General features: G+C 35.4%; 2 protein-coding genes across 14 annotated transcripts; both read left to right on the plus strand.

The window, feature by feature from the left end:
- Positions 1–1003: 1003 nt before the first annotated feature.
- Positions 1004–16744, plus strand: LOC124308735 (uncharacterized). 13 transcript variants are annotated; one of them, XM_046771728.1, is made up of 12 exons: positions 1004–2164; positions 2925–2987; positions 4062–4240; positions 5009–5314; positions 6002–6630; positions 7148–7360; positions 7619–7939; positions 12609–12807; positions 12894–13066; positions 14030–14127; positions 14273–14534; positions 15355–16744. In XM_046771728.1, the coding sequence occupies exons 1-12, from the start codon at positions 2148–2150 to the stop codon at positions 15895–15897; spliced, it is 3003 nt and encodes a 1000-aa protein (XP_046627684.1). In that variant the 5' UTR covers positions 1004–2147; the 3' UTR covers positions 15898–16744. The 13 variants fall into 13 exon arrangements, with proteins under 13 accessions (XP_046627684.1, XP_046627687.1, XP_046627685.1 ...); XM_046771731.1 differs by lacking the exon at positions 2925–2987 and having other exon boundaries at positions 1004–1495; positions 2051–2164; positions 15355–16743; XM_046771729.1 differs by having other exon boundaries at positions 1004–4240; positions 7619–7844; positions 7908–7939.
- On the plus strand, positions 10312–11265 carry LOC124308744 (uncharacterized). The gene is made up of 2 exons (XM_046771757.1): positions 10312–10576; positions 10642–11265. Exons 1-2 carry the CDS (start codon positions 10345–10347, stop codon positions 11193–11195), a joined length of 786 nt encoding a protein of 261 aa, XP_046627713.1. The 5' UTR covers positions 10312–10344; the 3' UTR covers positions 11196–11265.
- Positions 16745–21745: the final 5001 nt, after the last annotated feature.

Here is a 21745-nt window from a genome sequence, read left to right on the forward strand (position 1 = left end):
TATTTTACAATCTAAGCAGGGTTTCAGGCTCTAGTAATCCCCACTGAAAAGGGAACTTCAAACTTCATGTATCGGACGGGTCAATTTTTTGGGTCTCTGCGATCGTACATTTATTTAACTGCTAAGTGGATGTTGGGGTAATTTGGACCTCGTGAGACCACGAAAAGCTAAATAAATCGAAAACAACTTGACCGTTGAAATTCAGAATTTAGTCTGTTATAATCTAAGAAAAGCTGCATCTATTGAGACTAAAAGCATCGAAAGACGTTAATCCATTCTCGAGTTATCATTATTTTTATTTCTTTTTTGATTTTACCCAATTAACTTGATAACTACTATATCAATCGTACCCGAAATCTAATCGGTTTCAAGTTAAGAAAGGTCTTGAGATTGAAACCAAATTCTAGAGTTGCAACATTACAAAGAAAAAAAATTCTTTAACGTTGCGAACTTCAACATCGATCGTTTTTAAAAGCCACGACATATTGGCATCTTCGTGAAAGTGATTAACAAGAGATGTTTACAAGACAATCGATGGAAGAACTATAAACAACGACGAACAACTTTGATGAACAAAATGTCTTTACGGACGTCTCAACGATGGCATATTTGTTGTTGGTGTATATTTTCAGTTCTAATTTAAAATATATGTACGAGAATAGATATCACTCGAAAAAACTTTGAGCAACTGCAAATTGCAATACGGTGATTGAATGTCTCTACTATAGGCAACTCTGATTGAATAAGTAACTAAACTAATTCTCGACATAGATTGACAGTGTAGCAACATGGAAAATATACCGTTGTAGGTTTCGTAATTCTACGTAATTTAACTTTGCAGGGGAAGATGGTAGGGTATACTCGATCCGTGACAGGCGCGTTCGGTAATTGTGTCTTATTGACTCGATTTGATTCGTTAAGTATTTTCAAGTGGCAAAGTATGTGCAATACGAATCTCCAGCACCGCGATCTACTAGATCAGAATATTAGTCAAGCCCTGCAGTAATAGTCTAACAGACCAGTGGGGATCCCATCCTCTCATAGACTACGCTTTCTGAACATACTTTGTTCTCTAATAGTGCAGCGTGAATCTCTAGATGCTTGATACAAGCTGTTAGACAGTGTTCGATACGTATTCACTCTGTGATTTCGTCATGTAATTAGGAGTCAGGGGATTAAATTCATTACGTTAAACGTTAGTCTCTTGACAGCGTAGCAATAGCATTTTACTGTCGCGATCCAAGTCAAAAACGAATTTAATACAATTCATTTCACGAGAGACAGAGTTCTTTTCGGTTTGTTATCGCGCTGTTATAGCGTTGTCATTTCTAAACAATTTTCGTTGACCTGTGGTATTGTTGTGTTATATTAGCAGTGATTAACTGGTGAAACGCGGCTTGAGTATAAATATTCATCGTACATTAGTCCCAGCACGGCTTGGTTTGTTGTCTAGATTGTTTTCAGTTTGAGGTCATCAAAGATTTTTCCCATGTTGGTACGATCCCTGAAAACCTAAAAAAATTTTTTAGCTTTTCTGATCACTCGTCTTCACCATATGAACTTTTCAACCGATTTCAAAAATGCCCAAATCGATTTTTATTAAAAAGAAAACACATTCTATTTTCGAAATGAAACATTTTCACACAAAATTCACAGTGGAAGGATGTTCTTTCTATTATTTAAATAAGTTTTTTCTATTCGTACTAGTATTTAAAATCTATTGCAAAAGTATGAGAAAAACTGTGAGTGTGTTTTAGGATTATAAAAACAATTTGAAAAATGGGTTATCAAATCGAAAATGTGGTATGAACTATGATGGATTTGGAACAGGTTTGAAAATAGTCCAGATAGTTAGAAAATAGAAAAAATGATTTAAAAAAAAATTGAAAGAACCGTACTTCCACTTTAAATCTTACATAAAAATGTTTTATTACGAAAACAGAATATTTTGTTCTTGCTTCATATCAATTTATTTAGGTGTTTTTGAGATTGGTTTAAAAACACATACGATAAAGACGAACGATTACCGAAAATTTTTGTAATGTCTTAGATTTTCGTACTAACATAGGTAAGATCCTTGATGAAATCCAACGATATCATGGTCAATCGGTTAGTGAGTCTCGTAGAAAGCCTCATATACATATTCAATGAAACGATATATTAGGTAAGTGCAGCAGCTTGATTACTAGATAAAAATCAGTTGAGCTTATCAGGTTCTTTCGCTTCGAAGAATATTCTGAAGTCTTCAATCCGTGTCACTTATTTTGAAAGATCGCCATGTGGAGGACAAATTCTGTGAAAACTAATTGAGGTGAATTTACTCTAACATTTACTGCGATGCCCAAATCGTGACGGGAGTGATGAATTGAAATTGTAGATTTCAAGGTGGAGTCAGGGCTCACTATAGTTTATGCGTAATTGCAGGAGATCCACATTTGGCTATGGTACACATATCGAATGTTTTTTGTGAAGCTCGACGCTAAGCGTCCGTAGATAGGCAACCGGAGATACACATGAGCCCTGTACTGCCGTTTCCGAAAGTATCTGATCAAACAGCTGACGGAGATTCCATTGGTTACACAAAGATATCTTTTCGAATTTAGCAGTACGGACGTCAAATGTAATTTTGATTTCACAAAACACTTCCGGTATTTTATATACTGACAAGAACACGTAACTTTTCAGCTCGATGTCAAACGAATCGTTTGAATAGCTGTGGCTTTACGGAGGTTACCTAATGCAGCTAACAAAAGACTAGAAGTAATATTGATAAAAAGACGTCTAGAGACGTCTATAGCCATAGTCTTCATACGTGTCATTTTTTCAAGTTGGATCCTTCAGAAGACTTTATAAGTGATAAATTGAGTTCTAAAATGTTTTCAAAACGTCTAGTAAATAGTATTTGACTTTTGTGTTACGTGCAGATGGATAGAAAAACGTGTAGATGACACATTCAAGCTTCACCACTTAAGGTTTAGCGAAAAAATGTTGAGTACAATATTGTATGACGTAGATTATTAAATGCATAGTTATAAATATGTTTGTACATGTAAGAATAATATATTGTGTTACGAGTATGGAAAGTAGGCGATTTCTGATAGGTGTGAAGTTTGCACTGTGAGCCGAAAGGCGAGTTCTGTAATCACGTGAGTCAGATATCGCCCACTTTCCACACCTGTAACACACGCTACTATTTCCAGCACCTGTGAAGGATAGTTTGATTTGAGAAGCAATAAAGGTGTCACTGACAGCGTGTAAAATTGAAGTTGGTTAACTTGCGATGTCAATTAGACAGCGTGTAAAATCGAGGACGTCAGTTGTGCGTATGTGCCAATGTAATTTTATCGTTCTGTTCGAAAATAGGGCATTTTATTCACGCTTCGAAAATCAAATTGTCCAAGCAAGTGTGGAAAAGAAAAATTATTTCTTACAGATCCGTGCTGTTTGCAAAGATTTGGTGCGATTAAAAAATAATAATAAACTGGTAGATTTAGTTCTGGGTTATCTGATTTCTGCTTACAAGATGTCTCTCCGTCTTTTTAGAGTTCTTAATGGTGCGTCGCAAACATGTGATTATAAATGATATGATATCGTGTACAGGTTGACAGTGAGTATAAGACGAATCCACTAAAGCAATTTGTTGGTGTTGGCCGCACTAACTTGCTGACCGCCGTTGTGTGCAGTTTTAACTAATGGATTAATCTGGTTTGATATTTGATAAGAATTCACTCCGCCATGTTCTTGTTAAAGCTCGGTGGTTAAAAAAAAAAAAAAAAAATTGTCGTGGTAACTTTTTTACGTAACTGAGGGTATACATGTATATACAACGTATTATAGATATTGGGTATACAAATATATATACACATTTATATAATCAGAGAAATACGTATTTCACCAAAACATATATTATGAAAAATTGATACCAAATGGAGAGCACGGCGATAAGAACAGTGCCCTATTTATGGGGTCAATGTAATGTTTTCACCATATAAAGAATCTCTACTGATTTCGAATCGCTCGATAAATAGATATAATATTATTTACGTCGTTTGTATATGCAGCCAAACCCATTCTTGTCGCTGTCATCGGTGTTTGATACTGTGTACGATGAGTTCTGTGAATAAAAATGACAAGCTCAAGGAAGTTCTTGGCTTGTTACTTCTGCCCGATTACTCCATCGCTTCGACAACATGTCTCGACATATTACTCTCACACATCGAAAACAAGATTTCGAGCAGAGGTACGATATATGTTATTATATTTACAATCAACTGACTCGTTTTTTGCGCAGTAGCATATATATTAAACTTTTCCAATTAAAACCCGAGTACCCGGGTGACCACCACTTCACACATTTATTATGAGTTTTCTGAAAAATTTCACCTTTGATATGAGCTTCCTGACTCTCGCGATTCGCCTTATTTGGAAGCTGTTTTTTTTTACCATTAAAATATGGAGGTTGAAAACAGGTAGCCACGGGAAGGACCCGAGTGCCCGCTTGTAAGTGAAAAATGATTTGGTCACCTGGAAATAAGTTGTGATACTGATACATGTCTTAATGACATAACACAGATTATTGGAAAAATAAATAAATCTATGCTACGCTACTACCATTGCCACTAACATTTCGAACATCTGCCAACCGCCACGGATCAAGACTAACCGCGCGATGTCTGCGAAGCGTTCGAAACCTCTGCTCCAATTTCCCTTTGCAGTGAATTAACTGTCCTATAAGACTTTAAAACAGCTCATATACTTTTTATTTATGCTAATTGGATAAAGTGAATTAATTTTGGATGGCTCCGTTCACATCATAGAGAATCCAAGTACCCTGAGGGCGCATTCATATGGTAAACGCTGGGTGCGCACATAAGGGTTAAAGAGTAAAACCAGTGTAAAATTCTAAAAAAAAGCATAATAATTTTTTTCATTATACTCAAATATATGCCTAATAACTTTTTTTTAAATGTTATTATCCTATTGGTGTTACTTGTTCTATGTGTTATAGGTTGCACGGGCGGCGATGTTGACAAGTCCATTTTACAAAAATGGGTTTCGAAAGCAATGGATACTTGGACAGTTGAAAAAAAGCCTTACCAGGCTGTGATAATATTCACTATAAAATTGGTCAGGATTCTTGGTCGCGATGAAGTCGACTTTCTCTATTGGTATCACAAAGATATACTGAATAAATTATGCACTGTCTTTGCTCTGAAGGATTCCCACGTTCACTCCTCCGTTAAAATGGCTTACACCAAGATGCTACTTGAATTTGTTAACCACACAAGCGGACGGCAATGGATCATCGAGACTGGTAAACGTCACTGACAATTTTATGGACCTGCCATTTATACGAATACAAGCGTAAAATTCGTCCAAATGTTTTCGTTGGTAGAATCTAAGGGTTTTTTTAACAATTTTTTTCCTGTTTAGCGTTAATCAAAAAGTACTTTGTTGATATTGATAAATCTCTGTCAAGTTCTTGGCTTTTTCCAATAAGCTTACGATTAGTCAATTTCTGATTGTCAGTAAAATTCGAATTATGTATGAATTTGTCAGTTTTCTTTGCAAGTTTTCAATGCAGTGTCAAATCATCTGTCATTTCAATCAGACATTTACGGTCAAATCTTGGTATGACTAATCAGAAAGCGCTGGCACAAAAGATACAAAAAAAAAAACATTACCTCATCAAGGTACCTCATTTATTTGATTCGACTGCATCCTACCTGGATGCAAATATGATTCAGATGTGGTAATTAGATTTACCTCGCCAACGATGAATTTTGTACAGATTAGTCAGCAGATGAAAAGTAAAACATCTGTAAAGTAAACCTTTTTTTGATTGGTTTTTATGCAGCAAGAATATTAGTTCATAAACTTTTTCAATCAAGGTATCGTCTGAAACTGTTATAGGAATACAAAGGAATATAATTTGCCAGAGAAAGATGTCACCGTGAAAATATCACTGAGATGTTCATCATGATGATTATTAATTTCACAGAGGCGTGGATAGAACAAGCAAAGTCTTGCCACTCGAATCGGATGCTGTACGTGACAAGAGAGAGTCAAAAATTCATATGTAAATTATTGATGTTCGAATCTGGAAACACCGTGTTTTGTGGACGAGTCATTTCCGTGGCTGCCGAACCTTTTATTAGGAATAATTTCAGCCTTCAGCCTCAACAAAAGCTTGAGGAAAATGAAGCGTTTCTTAGCGCAATAGACGTCCTGACCGCCATAATGGAAAACACACTGTTCTTGAGCATAGACAACGCGATACCACGACTCCTGGATTCGGTGACAAACCTCGAATCCAGGATAATGGGTTTATTCGAATCCTGCACAAGCATAAAATTACACTCACACATTATGAAGCTGGTATATCTACTGCTATTCATGAGACTCAAAGACGGAATCGATGGATCCAATGGGGTCGTGGACCCTAAAGCATGGGAGGTTTTTGGAGTAACTTTACAATTCATAGACTCGGTACTGTTGGCAAAAAAACATATTTTGGGCATGGCAAACGGTGGAAAGTTGCTTTTAACATACTGGAAAAAAGTGAATCGATTGTGTGATATAAAAATGCCAAGTAATTACCAAATTGAAAATCACGGTGTAGTTTTACTGGTAATGAAAATAAGTAACTCCTGACATTCACTGCAATTATATATGATACTTACGTCTCATTACCTTATGTCAATTAGTTATCTCGTTTATAGTAGATTGAAAGTTGAATTTCACCCCCCAGGAAAAATTTTTACCCAATATATTTTTGGTACAAAAAAGACTAAGGTCTAAAGGTCTTTTCAACCGCCACATTGTCCGTTTCTAGATCAATCCTAAGTATTCATTTTTCCCCTGAAACATCTTAATAATTACTACGAGGTTTTTATTGAAAAGCGGAGATTTTATTGCAAAAGCCTCAAATTTTAGAAAGTGGGATTATAATTAATTGATATGATGTTGCACATTTCGCACTTTTAACGAAATATTTTCAGTTTCCTTTGTTTTCAAAAATCATACCTGTGATCCAGTATTTTTTTATCCCTCGTCCATCGATTACCAGATAATGCATTCTTTTCTCAATACCTCATCAACTAAAGGGGAAAAAATGTTCGTTTATTAACAATAATGTTTTACGCAGATGGGTCTGTTGGACGTATTTGTGTGTGTTCCGGAAATTCCCGAGGACGAATTCGAAATCTTCTTGTACAAATTTTTCAGCGTCACAAGCACTTATACACAAAGGTTCTGCTACATGTTACGCGACACATTACTGAGGGAAGAATTGCCGAAAGAATTGATGGCCAAAACGTCTATTCAAATAATACTAGACACGTTAGACGTCATGGACAGGGTAGGTAATCAGGTTAAATTTATCGCTTATTAATATTCATTTGAAAAATTGGAAGATGAAATTTTGTAATGGTTGATAATTTAAAAAACAATTATAATGAATATTAAACAAAAAAACAGGAATCCGCTTTTCAACGGGTAGATCGAAATTTAAAAAAATTTACGCAAATGAAAAATGCGGTATTAAAATCTTAGCCGATGTAAAAGATAACGCCCCGTAAACAATAATCATTTTTCAATTTAATCTTTTCAATCACAGGAGGGCGTGGCGATTTTATTTCAATTAATGTCACACCTATTGAAGCAATATGCAAGCGCTGGAAATAATGAAGCAAATTGTCGATATAATTTTACAACCAGTAAATATGGAAATGAGGTTGAATATCATAAGGTACCACGATTGAAGGTGATTCTCAATGGCGATCCGATCGTTAAGTTCCCAGAGCTGTTGTCTGCTGTTCTTCATGCTCTTGCGACAATTTTACGTAAATATAAATTCAAGTGGCAAGAGTGCTTGGAAACTATAACCATTCTTCCATCCGTTCAAGCTATCCTGAATCATCCAAACGCTGGTCTGAAGGTACGAATTAGCGTTGATAAATTTTCGTTTCTCTAACAAATGACTAACAAGAAGTTTTAGTGTAGTAAAATTGATTCGTAATTTTCAATAAAATTTTTTTAACGATAAACGAAACTACAAAAGGCCAACAAAACTCGACAATGGCTAAATAATGAAAGTTAACATACCTAATTAAAATGATGACAAATTCAATAGATACACTGTACTTACACATTATTTGTAAATGGTTTACATTGTAAGTATGTATACGAAAAGGATTGATCGATTCAGTTTCTGTTTAGAACCAGTTTTTTAATCACGAAATGAAATTTTTTTTTGCACCTTTTGTCACATGCGGAGCGGTCTCGCACGCGACGACTTAACCCTCTAGATTGTCGCAGAGGTTTATTTTTGCGTGGGTTGGTAGGTGATCGTCCTCTACAGGGCGATCCCTGGGAAATGGGTTGGAGGATTTAATTATATTGTAACAGAATGTTTACTATGGAACCAAGTTTTAATGAATCAATTGCAAATAGCAAGCGACAGCAGCAGGTGAATATTTGAGACGAGGAAGCTTACAATGTTTTTATCTAATATTCTCATTCACTCCTTTGTCTACTCACTCTTTAATTACACATCCAAAGAACGGCTCTCACTCGTTTACACTCACTTATCACTATTCTTGTTACTACACGTCTCTACAGAGTTCGTGGCTCGAGCTTTTGACACTTATTCTAACTTCAAGAACTAACGCCGCGACGCGAGACGCTTTTCAATACCGCTTTTGATATTAGAGGGGTTCCCTCTCTAATTGACGGTGATTCTAACAAGGAAACGTTTTCAGGTGTCCCCCTCCGATTTCGATGAAACTCTGGTATGTTATAGAGGGTCAAAATCGATGACATACGTATTTTTTTTTATCGGCCCAAACTCATTTTAAAGGGGTGAAACACCCCTCCAAAGTTGACCACCTCCCAAGATGATTTTTCTGTTTTGCATACAATGAGGGAATTTTGATCACTAATAATGATAGTAATAAATACCTTGTCAAAAGTGATGAAAAATACACTTCGAATATTCTCGAGAACTCTTCATTTTAGGGGTTAACTTGTATATACAAAGTTCATTTTTTACATTAGAAACAAGATGTTCATCAAAGCTCAATGAATCCAACAGCACTGTGAAGAGCATGCAAGAATACAGAATACGTGCTTTCGATTTTTTCCCAAAAACTGAATTCTTATCGACTTTTTTCCCAATATTGCGGATTATGTCTAGTATTTAGCCATGAATCATTGAATAACATTGTTTGAGGCTCGCATTTATTCTGGCATCGCTCTCTTATCATTTTACTGTTTTATCATTTTTTTTCAAGAAACGTAAATATTTTTCATTTCAGGCAGACTATCAACTACTCGAAAATTCGATGTGTGTCATATGTAAACAAGTCATATCTCTACTTGAATTAATTCTATGGCACAGATATTTTTTTTAACGATTACGCGTATCTTTCGGATCTTTTCAATATGAAAAGTCGTGAGACCGTTCAGTGCTTGTTAATACGTTAATAACGGAACTTCGAGCAGTTATTGAATTTCTTCTCACGTTTACAATGAAAGTGAATCCAATAAACGTTATTAAACTTCCGTGGGCAGCATTTGAAGTAACGAATATACCCGAGTCCCCGTTAACAAATGATGAACGTGAAACAGTATCGAACTTCGAAAACATTTTATTACAAAGCATGACAGAATATAATAGTGCGGAAATGATTGAGGAAAATTCTCTTGACTTTGAAGAGCCCTACAAAAATCTTGAAACGTTCGCAGTGGAAGATGCAGATTTTCAGGTGCCTTCCGAAGGACCTGAAGATAGCTGTTCCGAAGATGAGGAACCTTTAAGTTTCGATTATAAAACAAGAGCTGTTGAATATTGGAGAAGTGCAAAGACGAAAAAAAAATCGCTCAATTGATACGGTTCGTCATAGATATAAAAAAGTCAAATCAGTACGACAATTGCGTCGTTGGGCACACCAAATCAACCAGGGAGGGACATACATGGAAAAATTAGCTCGCATATCAGAGTATACATTGCAGAATATGAAAAATGCCATTGACACAGGCTTGATTGTTCATGATACGGATCTGCGAAGATGGGCTTTACAGGCCCAAGGACTTATCAGTCATAAGGATTTTCGATTTAAAGCATCGCCAACGTGGTTACTTCACTTTAAGAAGATCCATCGCATTACTAGCAGAAAAATCAATAAATTCGTCACGCGAAAATCAGTGGAAAATAGTGAATATTTACACAAGAGTGCTGAAGAATTTTTGTAAAGAGTTGAACCTCATATTTCCGAATATGGATGACAAAATATATATAAATCTGATCAGAGTGGTTTTCAAATAGAGATTCATTCTGGACGAATGTTAACGGAAGAAGGAACTAAACAAGTGTCGTGCATAGTACAATCAGTAACTTCAACAACGCACAGTTATACTATACAGCCTACAATTTCAGCGGACGGAAAATTATTATCTCCTTTATTTATTGTTTTAAAAGAACGATCTGGAACGTTCGGACCTATAGTTGAACAACATTTATTCAGACCGCCAAATATTTTCATCACAGCTTCCAAATCAGGAAAACTTACTTCAGGTATAATAATTCTTGTTTCGCGCTGCATATATTCAAACGATATTAATCACAATGATTCATTACAGAGCATTTCAAGATGTGGTTAGAAGAAGTGTTTATCCCAAAAGTGGGACCGAAGAGTCTACTTCTAATTTATTCTTGGAGTGGGCATTGTTCTAGAGTTGTGCAAGAGACAACACCCCAAGACAAAAAGTTGACGACTTTATTGATACCGAAAGGAACCACTGGAAAAATTCAACCTCTCGATGTTTTCGGCTTCCGTATATGGAAAAATTATATTCGTCATTTTTCAGACACCCTAGTTCTTCTTGATTATGATTTAAATTTACATTTAAGGAATAATATAATAAAATTACAGTCTTTAGTTCACAACCAACTGTCATCTCCGCGATATCATAATTTGTTTCGTTATGCGTGGCATAAAAGCGGGTTCATTGCAAAGAAACCTGATGAATTTGATAACCCCGTCGATTTTGCATTTGGACAGTCATCTCATCCGAATTGTGAAATCGAAGGTTGCACGAATGTCGCAGTAATCAGATGTTCTTGGTGTAAAAAATCACTTTGCCTACAGCATTTTTTTGATGAATATCATTATTGTACCGACTATCATCCATAAAGCGATTTATAGATAAACTTGGAACTTGTTTTTGATTAAAGGGTGTGGCCACGGTAGAGGAAGTAGAATCATGTGCATGTTCAACAATTTTGTATTATATAAAAACGTAATTTATTTACAAAACTATTTACAGGTGTATTTAGTGTATGAATCAAAGTGACAAAAAAAAATTTCTTCATTCATTTTTTCAATGCAAAATGGCTAATAATCACTACTTGTTTTTTGTTTATCTTTTTCCCAGCCCTTACCCCTCAAACATCTGTGCCATAGAATTAATTCAAGTAGAGATATGACTTGTTTACATATGACATACATCGAATTTTCGAGTAGTTGATAGTCTGCTGGAAATGAAAAATATTTACGTTTCTTGAACAAAAATGATAAAACAGTAAAATGATAAGAGAGCGATGCCAGAATGAATGCGAGCCTCAAACAATGTTATTCAATGATTCATGGCTGAATACTAGACATAATCCGCAATAATGGGAAAAAAGTCGATAAAAATTCAGTTTTTGGGAAAAAATCAAAAGCACGTATTCTGTATTCTTGCATGCTCTTCACAGTGCTGTTGGATTCATTGAGCTCTGATGAACATCTTGTTTCTAATGTAAAAAATGAATTACTTGAACTTTGTATATACAAGTTAACCCCTAAAATAAAGAGTTCTTGAGAATATTCGAAGTGTATTTTTCATCACTTTTGACAAGGTATTTATTACTATCATTATTAGTTATCAAAATCCCCTCCTTGTACGCAGAACAGAAAAATCATCTTGGGAGGTGGTCAACTTTGGAGGGGTGTTTCACCCCTTTAAAATGAGTTTGGGCCGATAAAAAAAAATACGTATGCCATCGATTTTGACCCTCTATAACATACCAGAGTTTCATCGAAATCGGAGGGGGACACTTGAAAACGTTTCCTTGTAAGTCTGATACTCTTCACACAACAGCCTTGGAGGAGCCGGGTTCCGTAGATGTCGATTAGGCTGTTTCTAACGGAACTAACTTCGCTCGCTCGTCTGACACCCCTTGGAGCGTCGGACAGCGAGTAAGGTTTTTGCTGATTTTACAATTTAGAACAAAAGCTCGCCTCGCGATGATCATTCTCGATGCGCGTAATCTCGCGCTCGCCTCATCCCGGTGTTGATTACACCCGGGATCTGGCGGGTGCGAGAACGCTGACGTTGCAGCGGTCCACTGCGCCGCTGCGCTTTCGTCGTGCCACGGACTGGATTATATATGGTTAAATTATACGTATTTAATAGTGAAATTAAGGCTATGCTTCCTCGTCTATTTTAAAAGCGAATTAATAATTAATGACATAGTCGTGTAATGATAATTTAGTGTATGTACATGCGGCGTTCGTGACACTTTTAACTGAATACTATTTGAAGTACAACTTGATGCTACTCAGGTGTGTATCCAAGCGCTTTCGCTCTGCAGAATGGGAATTGAGAATTTTATGGCACCAAATTTGGTACTGCTGATGAAATTGGACAGGCAGACAGATGAAATGGGACTAGTACTGTGCAAACGGCTACACGATGCGGAGTGGCAAGTCAGAGAGAGCGTTTTGCAAGTGATAAATACAATTGCGAGAATAGCCGAAGACAGTAAGGCAGTATAAGGAAATAGTAGTCAATCGAGTTGAAACTTGATGTTTGAAAATTAATTTCTGTATCTGTTATTCTTCTTTTAGAATATCCAGCCTTTCAAGATTTACTTCTTGCTAACCGGTTTCCAGAGTTGATCGTCGACATCGCTGCTACCGACGAAATTGGTTACGTAAGAGCAACAGCGCTAAAATGCCTCTCAAATTTTGTGCGACTACACAAGATATGGGCTGACAAATTGTACCACCTCGATCTGCCGGTAAATTGAGTTTCACGTATGTACGTATATTAGGTGGTCCTTATAAAGGTCATTTTTGAATTTGGACTAGCTTACCCCCTAAATCGGCCCCAAACAATTCAAAAACCATTCCTTTATTTTTTCAAATGTTTACCAAAACTTTAACGCCTGCTCGCAAAAGGCTGGATTCCCCCATTTAACTCTTTCAGGGGTACATTAAATCTAGAGGACGGATTTCGATAAAATTTGGTATACGGGGATTTTTTGGATCACTGACGCATCTGAACTTAAAGTTTGAAAATTCAAAATGGCGGATCCAATATTATGGACGATAATCCGAACAATTACTGGATTTTAGTGAAATTCGGTACTCAACGACTTTTGCGGTCGCTGATTACGAATATGTACTCGAAATTGAAAAATTAAAAATGGCGGATCTAATATGGTGGACCAAAATCCCAAAAGTCACTTGATGTTGCCATATTGGATCCACCATTTTGAAATTCATGATTTCAAGTTCAGATTCGTAATCAGCGACCTCAATAACCCCCGAATACCGAGTTTTTTCAAAATCAGATAACTTTTTTCATTATTATGATTAATTGGCAACATCAAATGACTGTAGGATTATGGTCCGCCATATTGGATCCGCCATTTTGAATTTTCAAATTTTGAGTTCAGTTTCGTAACCAGCGACCCAAGAAAGCTTCCTAGACCAAATTCTATCGAAATCCGTTGGGTGGATTTAATGTGTTCCTGAAAGGGTTGAATGGGGAAATAAACCCTTTTACGGGCACGGGTTAGAGTTGAGATGAAAATCTGAAAAAACAACGGAATTATTTTTTAATTGTTAGAAACTGATTTTAGGGGTGAGGTAATCAAAATTCGAAAATGACTGTTTAAGGACCACACCAAATTTTATATTTATAAATATATCGTAGAATATCTAACTGTATTGAACGACCCTCCATTCATCACTTTCAGAACGTAGCTGTAAATTTGATAACCAATGAAATGGAAGCGATAGTAAGAAGAGAAGCTGTTATACTTGTCAAGGAATTGTTCGTCTATAGGAAATGCTTGTGAGTTCAAACATCATACAAACATTCTAAGATTTCAACTTTGTGTACAGTAAAAGCTATGACGAACCCTTTGAAAAATTTACTCGAGTAATTAACATTCTCACGATTTCCATATAACAGACGATCCCATTTATCGCTTTTACAGAGAATCAACATTAGACAAAATCACGAACGTCATGTCCGCAACCGCCATTCTAGATCTTAACTGGGAAGTTAGAGTGAAGGCGCTGGATTTCTGGTCACAATTTATAAAGTCACGCCTTAGTGATCAGGGGATGCTAGATGGAACTTTTCCTACCTATACGTTTTCTAAGGAGCATAGAAGAATAGTTTCCCTCGACGAAGACGAGATTAAAAAACGGATCATTAAAGTTCTTGACGAATTAGCAAACCGAAATTGTCTGAGCGTAAGTCCATCCAACTTGAATCCAGCAGGACCGTACCTTCGAAATCAAAAATCAGGAGAAGTTGAAAAGCCGTTCGGAAAATCTCTAAAGTGTTATTGTTGGCAATTATGACAATCAGGAATGGATACAACGTCGCCTGTACTGTATAACAGCAATGATTCTGAGTAAATTCGAATATTTTGCACAAGTTAAGATATCAATAACTCGAACAAAAGTTTTATAACAGCAACGCTTAAAAGGATTAATCTGTCGTATTTTCAAATCAATTTTAAATTTATGCGCTTATTTTGTTCACCATAGAAACCTCCAGTGTCAGCGAAATTTAAAAGAAAATAATTACCCATCTTCGGAATGCATAGAAATAAATTTGTGTAAGTACGGTGTAACAAATGTTCTTCAACAATTACATTGCGCATTATAGCTATACTATAATACACGATTTCTTGAAGGCTTTTGAGACAATTCGCCAGAAACTGAACAGCGAGCAAAATGAGCCCGAAACACTATAATCAGATCAATAACACTAAAATTCAATCCCTTTTAACCTTCTTTTTTCATATTTCTATTACATAGTAGGGACATTGTTTCGTTAGTGTTCACCATCGTTTGCGCAAATAACATTGTTGGAGATTTTTCAAACGGTTTTTGCTCTATTTCTTATTGTTGATTCAGACAGTATGACTGATTCGTTGTGAACAGAAAATGATTAAACGTTTAAAAGAAGAAGAAAATTAATTGAAAATCGAGCAGCAAATTGTTTCTGAAAATTACTGCTTTCCATATATTCATATTTTCTGACATTTAGCGAATTCTTGTGCAGGTACTTCTGGCCACGTTGGACAACGACAGTGATTTCCAAGTATGCAAAGCTTCCGGAGAAATAGTAAAGATGCTGAAACAAATATTCGTCTCTTATAAAATAAGACCGTCCTGCAACACGGAAAATGATATTCCTCTCGTAGCTTCAGACAGAAATTTGAATAGCAAGATTTTATCACTTGGAAAAACTCAGGATAGATTATGTATTCGAAACGAGACCCGAGAGATTGACCATCGGCCCACGATACCAGCAAAAATTATCGACATCGTAGATTCTGATGAAGAGAATCCTTTGGGTTCACTTTACAAACGTACGTTAAATATGAGCATCAATGCACAGCCATCGAAAAGTAAAAACATCAAGTACATGTCCAATGTTAATAGGAGCCAATTCATTCGTATGGTTTTCAATTATAACATAGACGCTTACCTAGAAGAAAAGAATCCATGGTTGAAAACTCACGCCAACAGTTTCAGATCTATTATCAACGATATTATCGTTGCTCATCAGAGGAACAAGGTTAACCATATGGAATATTGTTAATATATCGGATTAAGTAACAAAAAGATCTATCTTATATCACACGAGTATTATTTAAGTTTGTACGATACAATTTTTATTCCTACGTTGTAGAAACTAAAATGTATATCGATACGTTTCGGGCCGAAAGAAAATTGCTACAAGTTATAGGTATAAGAATTTCATCAAGAAAAAGGGACATGAAAGATAAGTAAAGTCTGCAATACTTTCTGTAAAAATTTCTGTTGCTGAGAAAATTAATAAAAGAGTTTTGGTCTTATTGAATAGATCAACAGAATGAATTAACACGAGTTTAAGCAATGTTGAATCTTGCAACAGCGAAAATATGAATGATGTTATGCTACCAAAATATTGAAAAACATGTTAAATCTGCCAAATTTCCTTTCACACGAATTGCAATGCAGAGCGTATTCTGTGATCATGCTGATCACTGATCAGAAATTTCAGTACCAATAAAGGTTTAAGTAATGGCACAAGATTATTCATTTTAGAATTTAATAATAATCATTTATGTTGTGAAATTTGAGCAGGTGATAAAGCAGGAGAAATAAACTTTAAAAATCACTTTATATTATATTGTGAATATTAGTATCCTTTCACATTTAAAGGGAGATAATTGCCAGTTAAATCAGCATTTTCCATCGCAAGAAATAAATCTCAAAGCTAAACGAAATAAACGATTTTTTAAATGACGGAAATTTATGCGTCGCATTTTCTAAGATTACGCTGTTAGGATCCGTTACGAATCTACTTAGGCACTCAATGTAATAAAAAATATTCTCGAAAATAATTTATACAGGAAATTATAAGCAAAATAAAATCCAATTGATGGTAATGTGAAATCACACGACAAAAAGGGAGATAATGAACTGAAATAAATTGAAAGAAAAATTTGAGTCTCCGAATTAAAATCGCAGTACGGAAATGAAAAAAAATTACACTATGAGTGACAAATTTTTCACGTAAAAGTTGGGCTTTCACCCATAGAAATTGAAGAGGATTTTTTTGTATTACTGATTAACAGCGCGGGCTCTGAAATTTATTTTACGTATTCCCCATACATAGTTTTATAATATATATTTTCTTCGTAATTTTCTGTACCCTAGTTTTATCGACACAGATTTTTGGAAATTTCGTAAGATGAATTTTCTTTCTCGCCATTTTGAATTTTGTAATTCTGACTTCAGAATATGATTTTCTAAAGTTGTTCAGTAGAAAAATGTGCCCTTCAAAAAGTTAAAGGCCTAATATTTTACGTAAAATAAGGTATAACAGCGAACAAATCAATTCTTGGGTGCCAAAACAGTTTATATAAATTAGATGACTGTATGACAAACTTATATTTTATTATGCACTGTTTTTTGAGTTAAGATAAGAAGTGAAAAATAAGAGCACGTGCGTTGTTGTTCGTCATTATTTAAATAAGGTATGAGCAACGTGAACATTGAAGAATTTTAAAACAAATGTTATCCAATTTAGAATGGAATAGGGGGCATCTTCACGTCTGCCATGAAGCTGCAGCAACGACAAATATCAGTATAATTACATTAGACATTTTTATAAAAAATTAAACAGTACTTGTTCACTCGTGAATTGGAAATTTGGGTGTATAATGCAAGAGAAGCTGCAGTTTAAATTTGTCGTTGAAATGAATATCCGGACAATCGGTACCTGAGATTGATCTGTAGCAAACAAGTATCTAACCTCTCTTCGTCATTAGCTAAAACAGAAGTCTGAAAAAATTAAAACAACGTGTAAGAAAATGAGTGAAATGTCTGGAATGAACCAGGGAGATAATCTCGAAGAGATCTACGCCTGGATAGAAGGAATCCCGTTTTCAAGGCCGAAGAAGAACATCCCTCGAGATTTTTCTGACGGCGGTATTTAACCCATTTTATTTAAAAGGATATAGATAAAACTTTATTCGCACATTTTCCTGATTAGCATTAATTGTTAGGCGGCATTTTTATTGACCATAACGTCAACCATTACTCCGTGTATGTCTTGCGATACCAATGATATCTCAAAAACAGAATTATCGATTCACTTGTAATTTTGAGACGGAGTTCACGGATAGTTCAGTAACCGCTTTGTCACAGTCCGATGTTGATTTCAAACAAAACGGCGACCGTGTGAAATTGAATCTCGATTTTCTTCTAACGTCTACAACATTTTACTCAAGTAATAGCAAAGTATTATAATTAAAAAAAAAAAAGTAAAAAATAGATCACACCATATAAGAATAATGGTACCAAATTTGAAGTAAATCTGTTCAGCCATTTTTGAGTCACGTGGGCACCACAAAGCATGTCACTCGGTATCATTGTTGATGTTATTGTCAATAATAATGCTTCTTGGCAATCGATTCTAATGAACGAAAATAGGCGAGTGAAGCTCAATCTGTATACTTTTAACTAAAACAAGCCTCAGTCGAATGGAATTGGATTGAGAGTCAGGACAGAAATTTCTAAAGTTCACCCACTTCTTAACCATTTACTCGTGTACACCACCTAAATTTCCCTTTTGTACCTTTCTTCAACTCGTTAATTCTTACCCAATGAATTAGTACTCATGGCTGAGGTGCTGAGGGTCTATTACCCCCGGTTTGTCGACGTCCATAACTACATTTCGGCCAGTAGCGTAGCGGCAAAGAGGGACAATTGGAGCACTCTGAACCGCAAGGTGCTGTCAAAAATTGATCTCAGGCTTAGCAAGGAGGTGATAAATCAGCTGGCAAACGCTCAGCAGGGAGTTATCGAAAAGGTTCTCATGGATCTGCGGAATAAGATTCGGACGAAGGATGCTCGTGTCGAAAAAAAATCCAGCAATGCAATTGCATGTGAGGAAATAATCAAAGTAGGGACCGAAGCCGACATCGCCATTAAAGATCGCGGTACCAACTGCGGTAATTTCGAATCCATTCTTCACTCATTTACCCCAAAGGCTAAGAAATGACATTTTCATATCTTTCACGTAGATAAAAATATCCGCGAAGTTACTTGCTCGTCGGAAGACCTTAAAACACTCGGCAAAGTCTCTAGCTCCCAGGTTTCGATGACGAGAAACACGAAGAATTTACTTGGACAAGCCTGTAGATGGCTTGTTGGATGGATGTGGCCATTCACTGTTACTCCCGGAAACGTAAACGTCAAATGCTCTTCCAATTTCAAGGGTGAGTTCGCTGTTCACAATGAAAGAACGTCGGGAATACTGTTAGGTTCAATATTCATTCAACTACTTAACGATCAAGTAACGCTTAACTTGATTAACCGTTACTTTAGTTTTTTGCAATTAAATCTAACTTGATTACTCGTTACTCCAAGATTTTACTATTGAACCAATCTTGATTAGCCGTTATTTCGATATCGCACAATTAAACACATTCTTCAATGCCTTTACTTCAATGCCTGGTAAACAAACTTTACGTAATTACTAATTGTTTTAACCCTTTAATTCACGCTGGGACGCTTAGCGTCCCACCTTTTTTTTTTTGCACCTTTTTATTTATTAAACTACTTTTTTGGTAACAACTGTTGAGGTTTCTGGTTTCACGTGGTCACTCAAATATTTCTCACTTAAAAAAAAAGTATAAAATTTATTTACTTATTGCAAAAATAGTACATGTAAGCAACTGGTCGAAATTCGTACTTTTCCACGAAAAAAAGTATTTTCTGCTCATTTACCATGAAAATCCGAATGCTAATTTTTACTCAAACTTAATACACACCAAAAGCTTTTACAGAATTTTTTCAAAGTTTTCCGTCCGGCTGTTTTTGTCTGACCGCCGTATTGGATCCGCCATTGTTGAAATTCAACTTGATTGCCCGTATTTAACGTAAACGGGGAAAATAATTATAAGAAAAACTCAGGCAATACGCAGTTAAACTAAATGCAATTATACTCGCTACTTTATGAATGTATTACTATAGTCTACTTAATTACAGTACAAAAGTATAAGCAACAGGTTGTCGACTGCAGTTCAATTTCATACTTTCATTGTGATGGGTAATTTGATCGAGTTCACTTGCACGTGAATTAAGTAATCGGTAATTTCTCAGGCAATGTGATCGTCGATTCTATATTTATTCTATTCTCTTGAAAATATTATAGAATAGTAAAAAATAGTTGTACATTGAAACCAAAATCCTCGTTAATCCTTTTTTTGAGTTATGAGTGATAAAAAAAATCGGTTAACACGAACTCAACGTATTCAGGTAGTAACTAGATTTATAACATTTGTAGCCAATTTAGCGTTTCCCATTATTAACATTTAACAACAATTTTATTTAAATTATAAACACTGTACTCCTTTTTGTATAAATTTAGTTAAAACACGCCATGAGCATTGAACAACAGCATTTTTCAGTCTCAACCTGTAACTATCACTGTCCATGGAATTTATTTTATGTTTCTTCCGATATTTATTGAACTCAATCCTTTGTTGACAAAGTTTACACATTCTTGAACGTGATTTAACAAAGTATGTGCTTTCAATGTTTCCGAAACATTTGGTATAGCATTAAAAGATTTTTTTCTCACTCTTCTAAACGTAGGTGTAAATCCGCTGAAACTTTTTTTGAAGTTATACTTCTTTAGGCGCGTTATGAAAAACTGATGAGAGTGAAATTTCAAGATGCGCGCGCATCACTGTAACACAAAATTGTAACACAAAATTAACAGGATGAAGTTGCCCACTCAACCGAATTCAATTTCAAGATGCGCGCGCATCACTGTAACACAAAATTAACAGGATGAAGTTGCCCACTCAACCGAATTCAATTTCAAGATGCGCGCGCATCACTGTAACACAAAATTAACAGGATGAAGTTGCCCACTCAACCGAATTCATTAAGTCTCGAAAAATTTGTGAATATTAGTGAAAAAATTGTGCTAAAATACTTTTTCAAGTGCTCCAATATAATTGAGGTTAGTTATCCGTATGTATTATTTATTGATATAAATTAAAATATCATTATTTAATATAATTAATACTAAATATTATTAAATTATCAATGTTGAATATTTATTATTGGTTTTTTAATATTTACAAAATAGAGAAATAAATTTAATAGAACATTTAATAAAAAGTTCGTGACAAAAATTTAATAGATTATTTAAATATAATGTAAGACATCCGTTATTTGTTTTATTGTTTTTTATTACATACTTCTTTTCTTTATCATTGTGTGACAGAAGATTTTGACATGTTGTGTATTTTTTAATGATGCCAAAGAAGTATAACTTCTCACGCGCGTACATAAGTACACGCACCCATTTTTTTTTGTAGAAAAGCAGCCGCCAATAACTTTGTCCGTCGCCTTATATGATACATGATAGGCCTATATCAGCGCTTTTAACACAACGAAGAAAGTTGCTGATGACTGCTTTTCTATAAAAACAGTTTCAGCGAATTTACACCTACGTTTAGAAGACTCAAGAAAATGTTTTAATGCTATGCCAAATGTTTCGGAAACATTAAAAGTACATATTTTGTTCAATCACGTTCAAGAATGTGTAAACTTTGTGTTGATATACCTCTACATGATATGTGATATTCGCATGCATTTTAGTGCTTTTTTTGTACCGTCACTTGTTTGCACGATTCTTTTTATAACAAGAGTATGTTACGCGATTTTTCAGGAAGCACAAAATTGAGGTTACGGTCGCGTAACGTCAGATTTGTTCGCGACAGCGCATGCGCGGAGTATAGAAAAGACTTCTGGAACTCAAAAGTGGTTTTTTCTGTACTCCGCGCATACGCATTCGCAAATTCACTGAACCGTCATAGAAACGGGTACTTTGTGTACGGAAAAGACGCATGGAAAAACGAGTAAAACATGCTCGCGTTATA

The sequence above is a fragment of the Neodiprion virginianus genome, chromosome 7, assembly GCF_021901495.1.
Source record: "Neodiprion virginianus isolate iyNeoVirg1 chromosome 7, iyNeoVirg1.1, whole genome shotgun sequence".
Lineage (NCBI taxonomy): Eukaryota > Metazoa > Arthropoda > Insecta > Hymenoptera > Diprionidae > Neodiprion > Neodiprion virginianus.

Excerpts from the sequence above, each read along its gene's own strand:
- LOC124308735 (XM_046771724.1), top strand. The coding sequence starts at position 3,976 with ATGTTTTCACCATATAAAGAATCTCTACTGATTTCGAATCGCTCGATA. Across the intron at positions 7,940-12,608 it reads ATCCAAACGCTGGTCTGAAG|GTGTGTATCCAAGCGCTTTC; the intron begins GTACGAATTAGC and ends GATGCTACTCAG. Across the intron at positions 12,808-12,893 it reads TGCGAGAATAGCCGAAGACA|AATATCCAGCCTTTCAAGAT; the intron begins GTAAGGCAGTAT and ends TTCTTCTTTTAG.
- LOC124308744 (XM_046771757.1), top strand. The coding sequence starts at position 10,345 with ATGTTAACGGAAGAAGGAACTAAACAAGTGTCGTGCATAGTACAATCA. Across the intron at positions 10,577-10,641 it reads ATCAGGAAAACTTACTTCAG|AGCATTTCAAGATGTGGTTA; the intron begins GTATAATAATTC and ends GATTCATTACAG.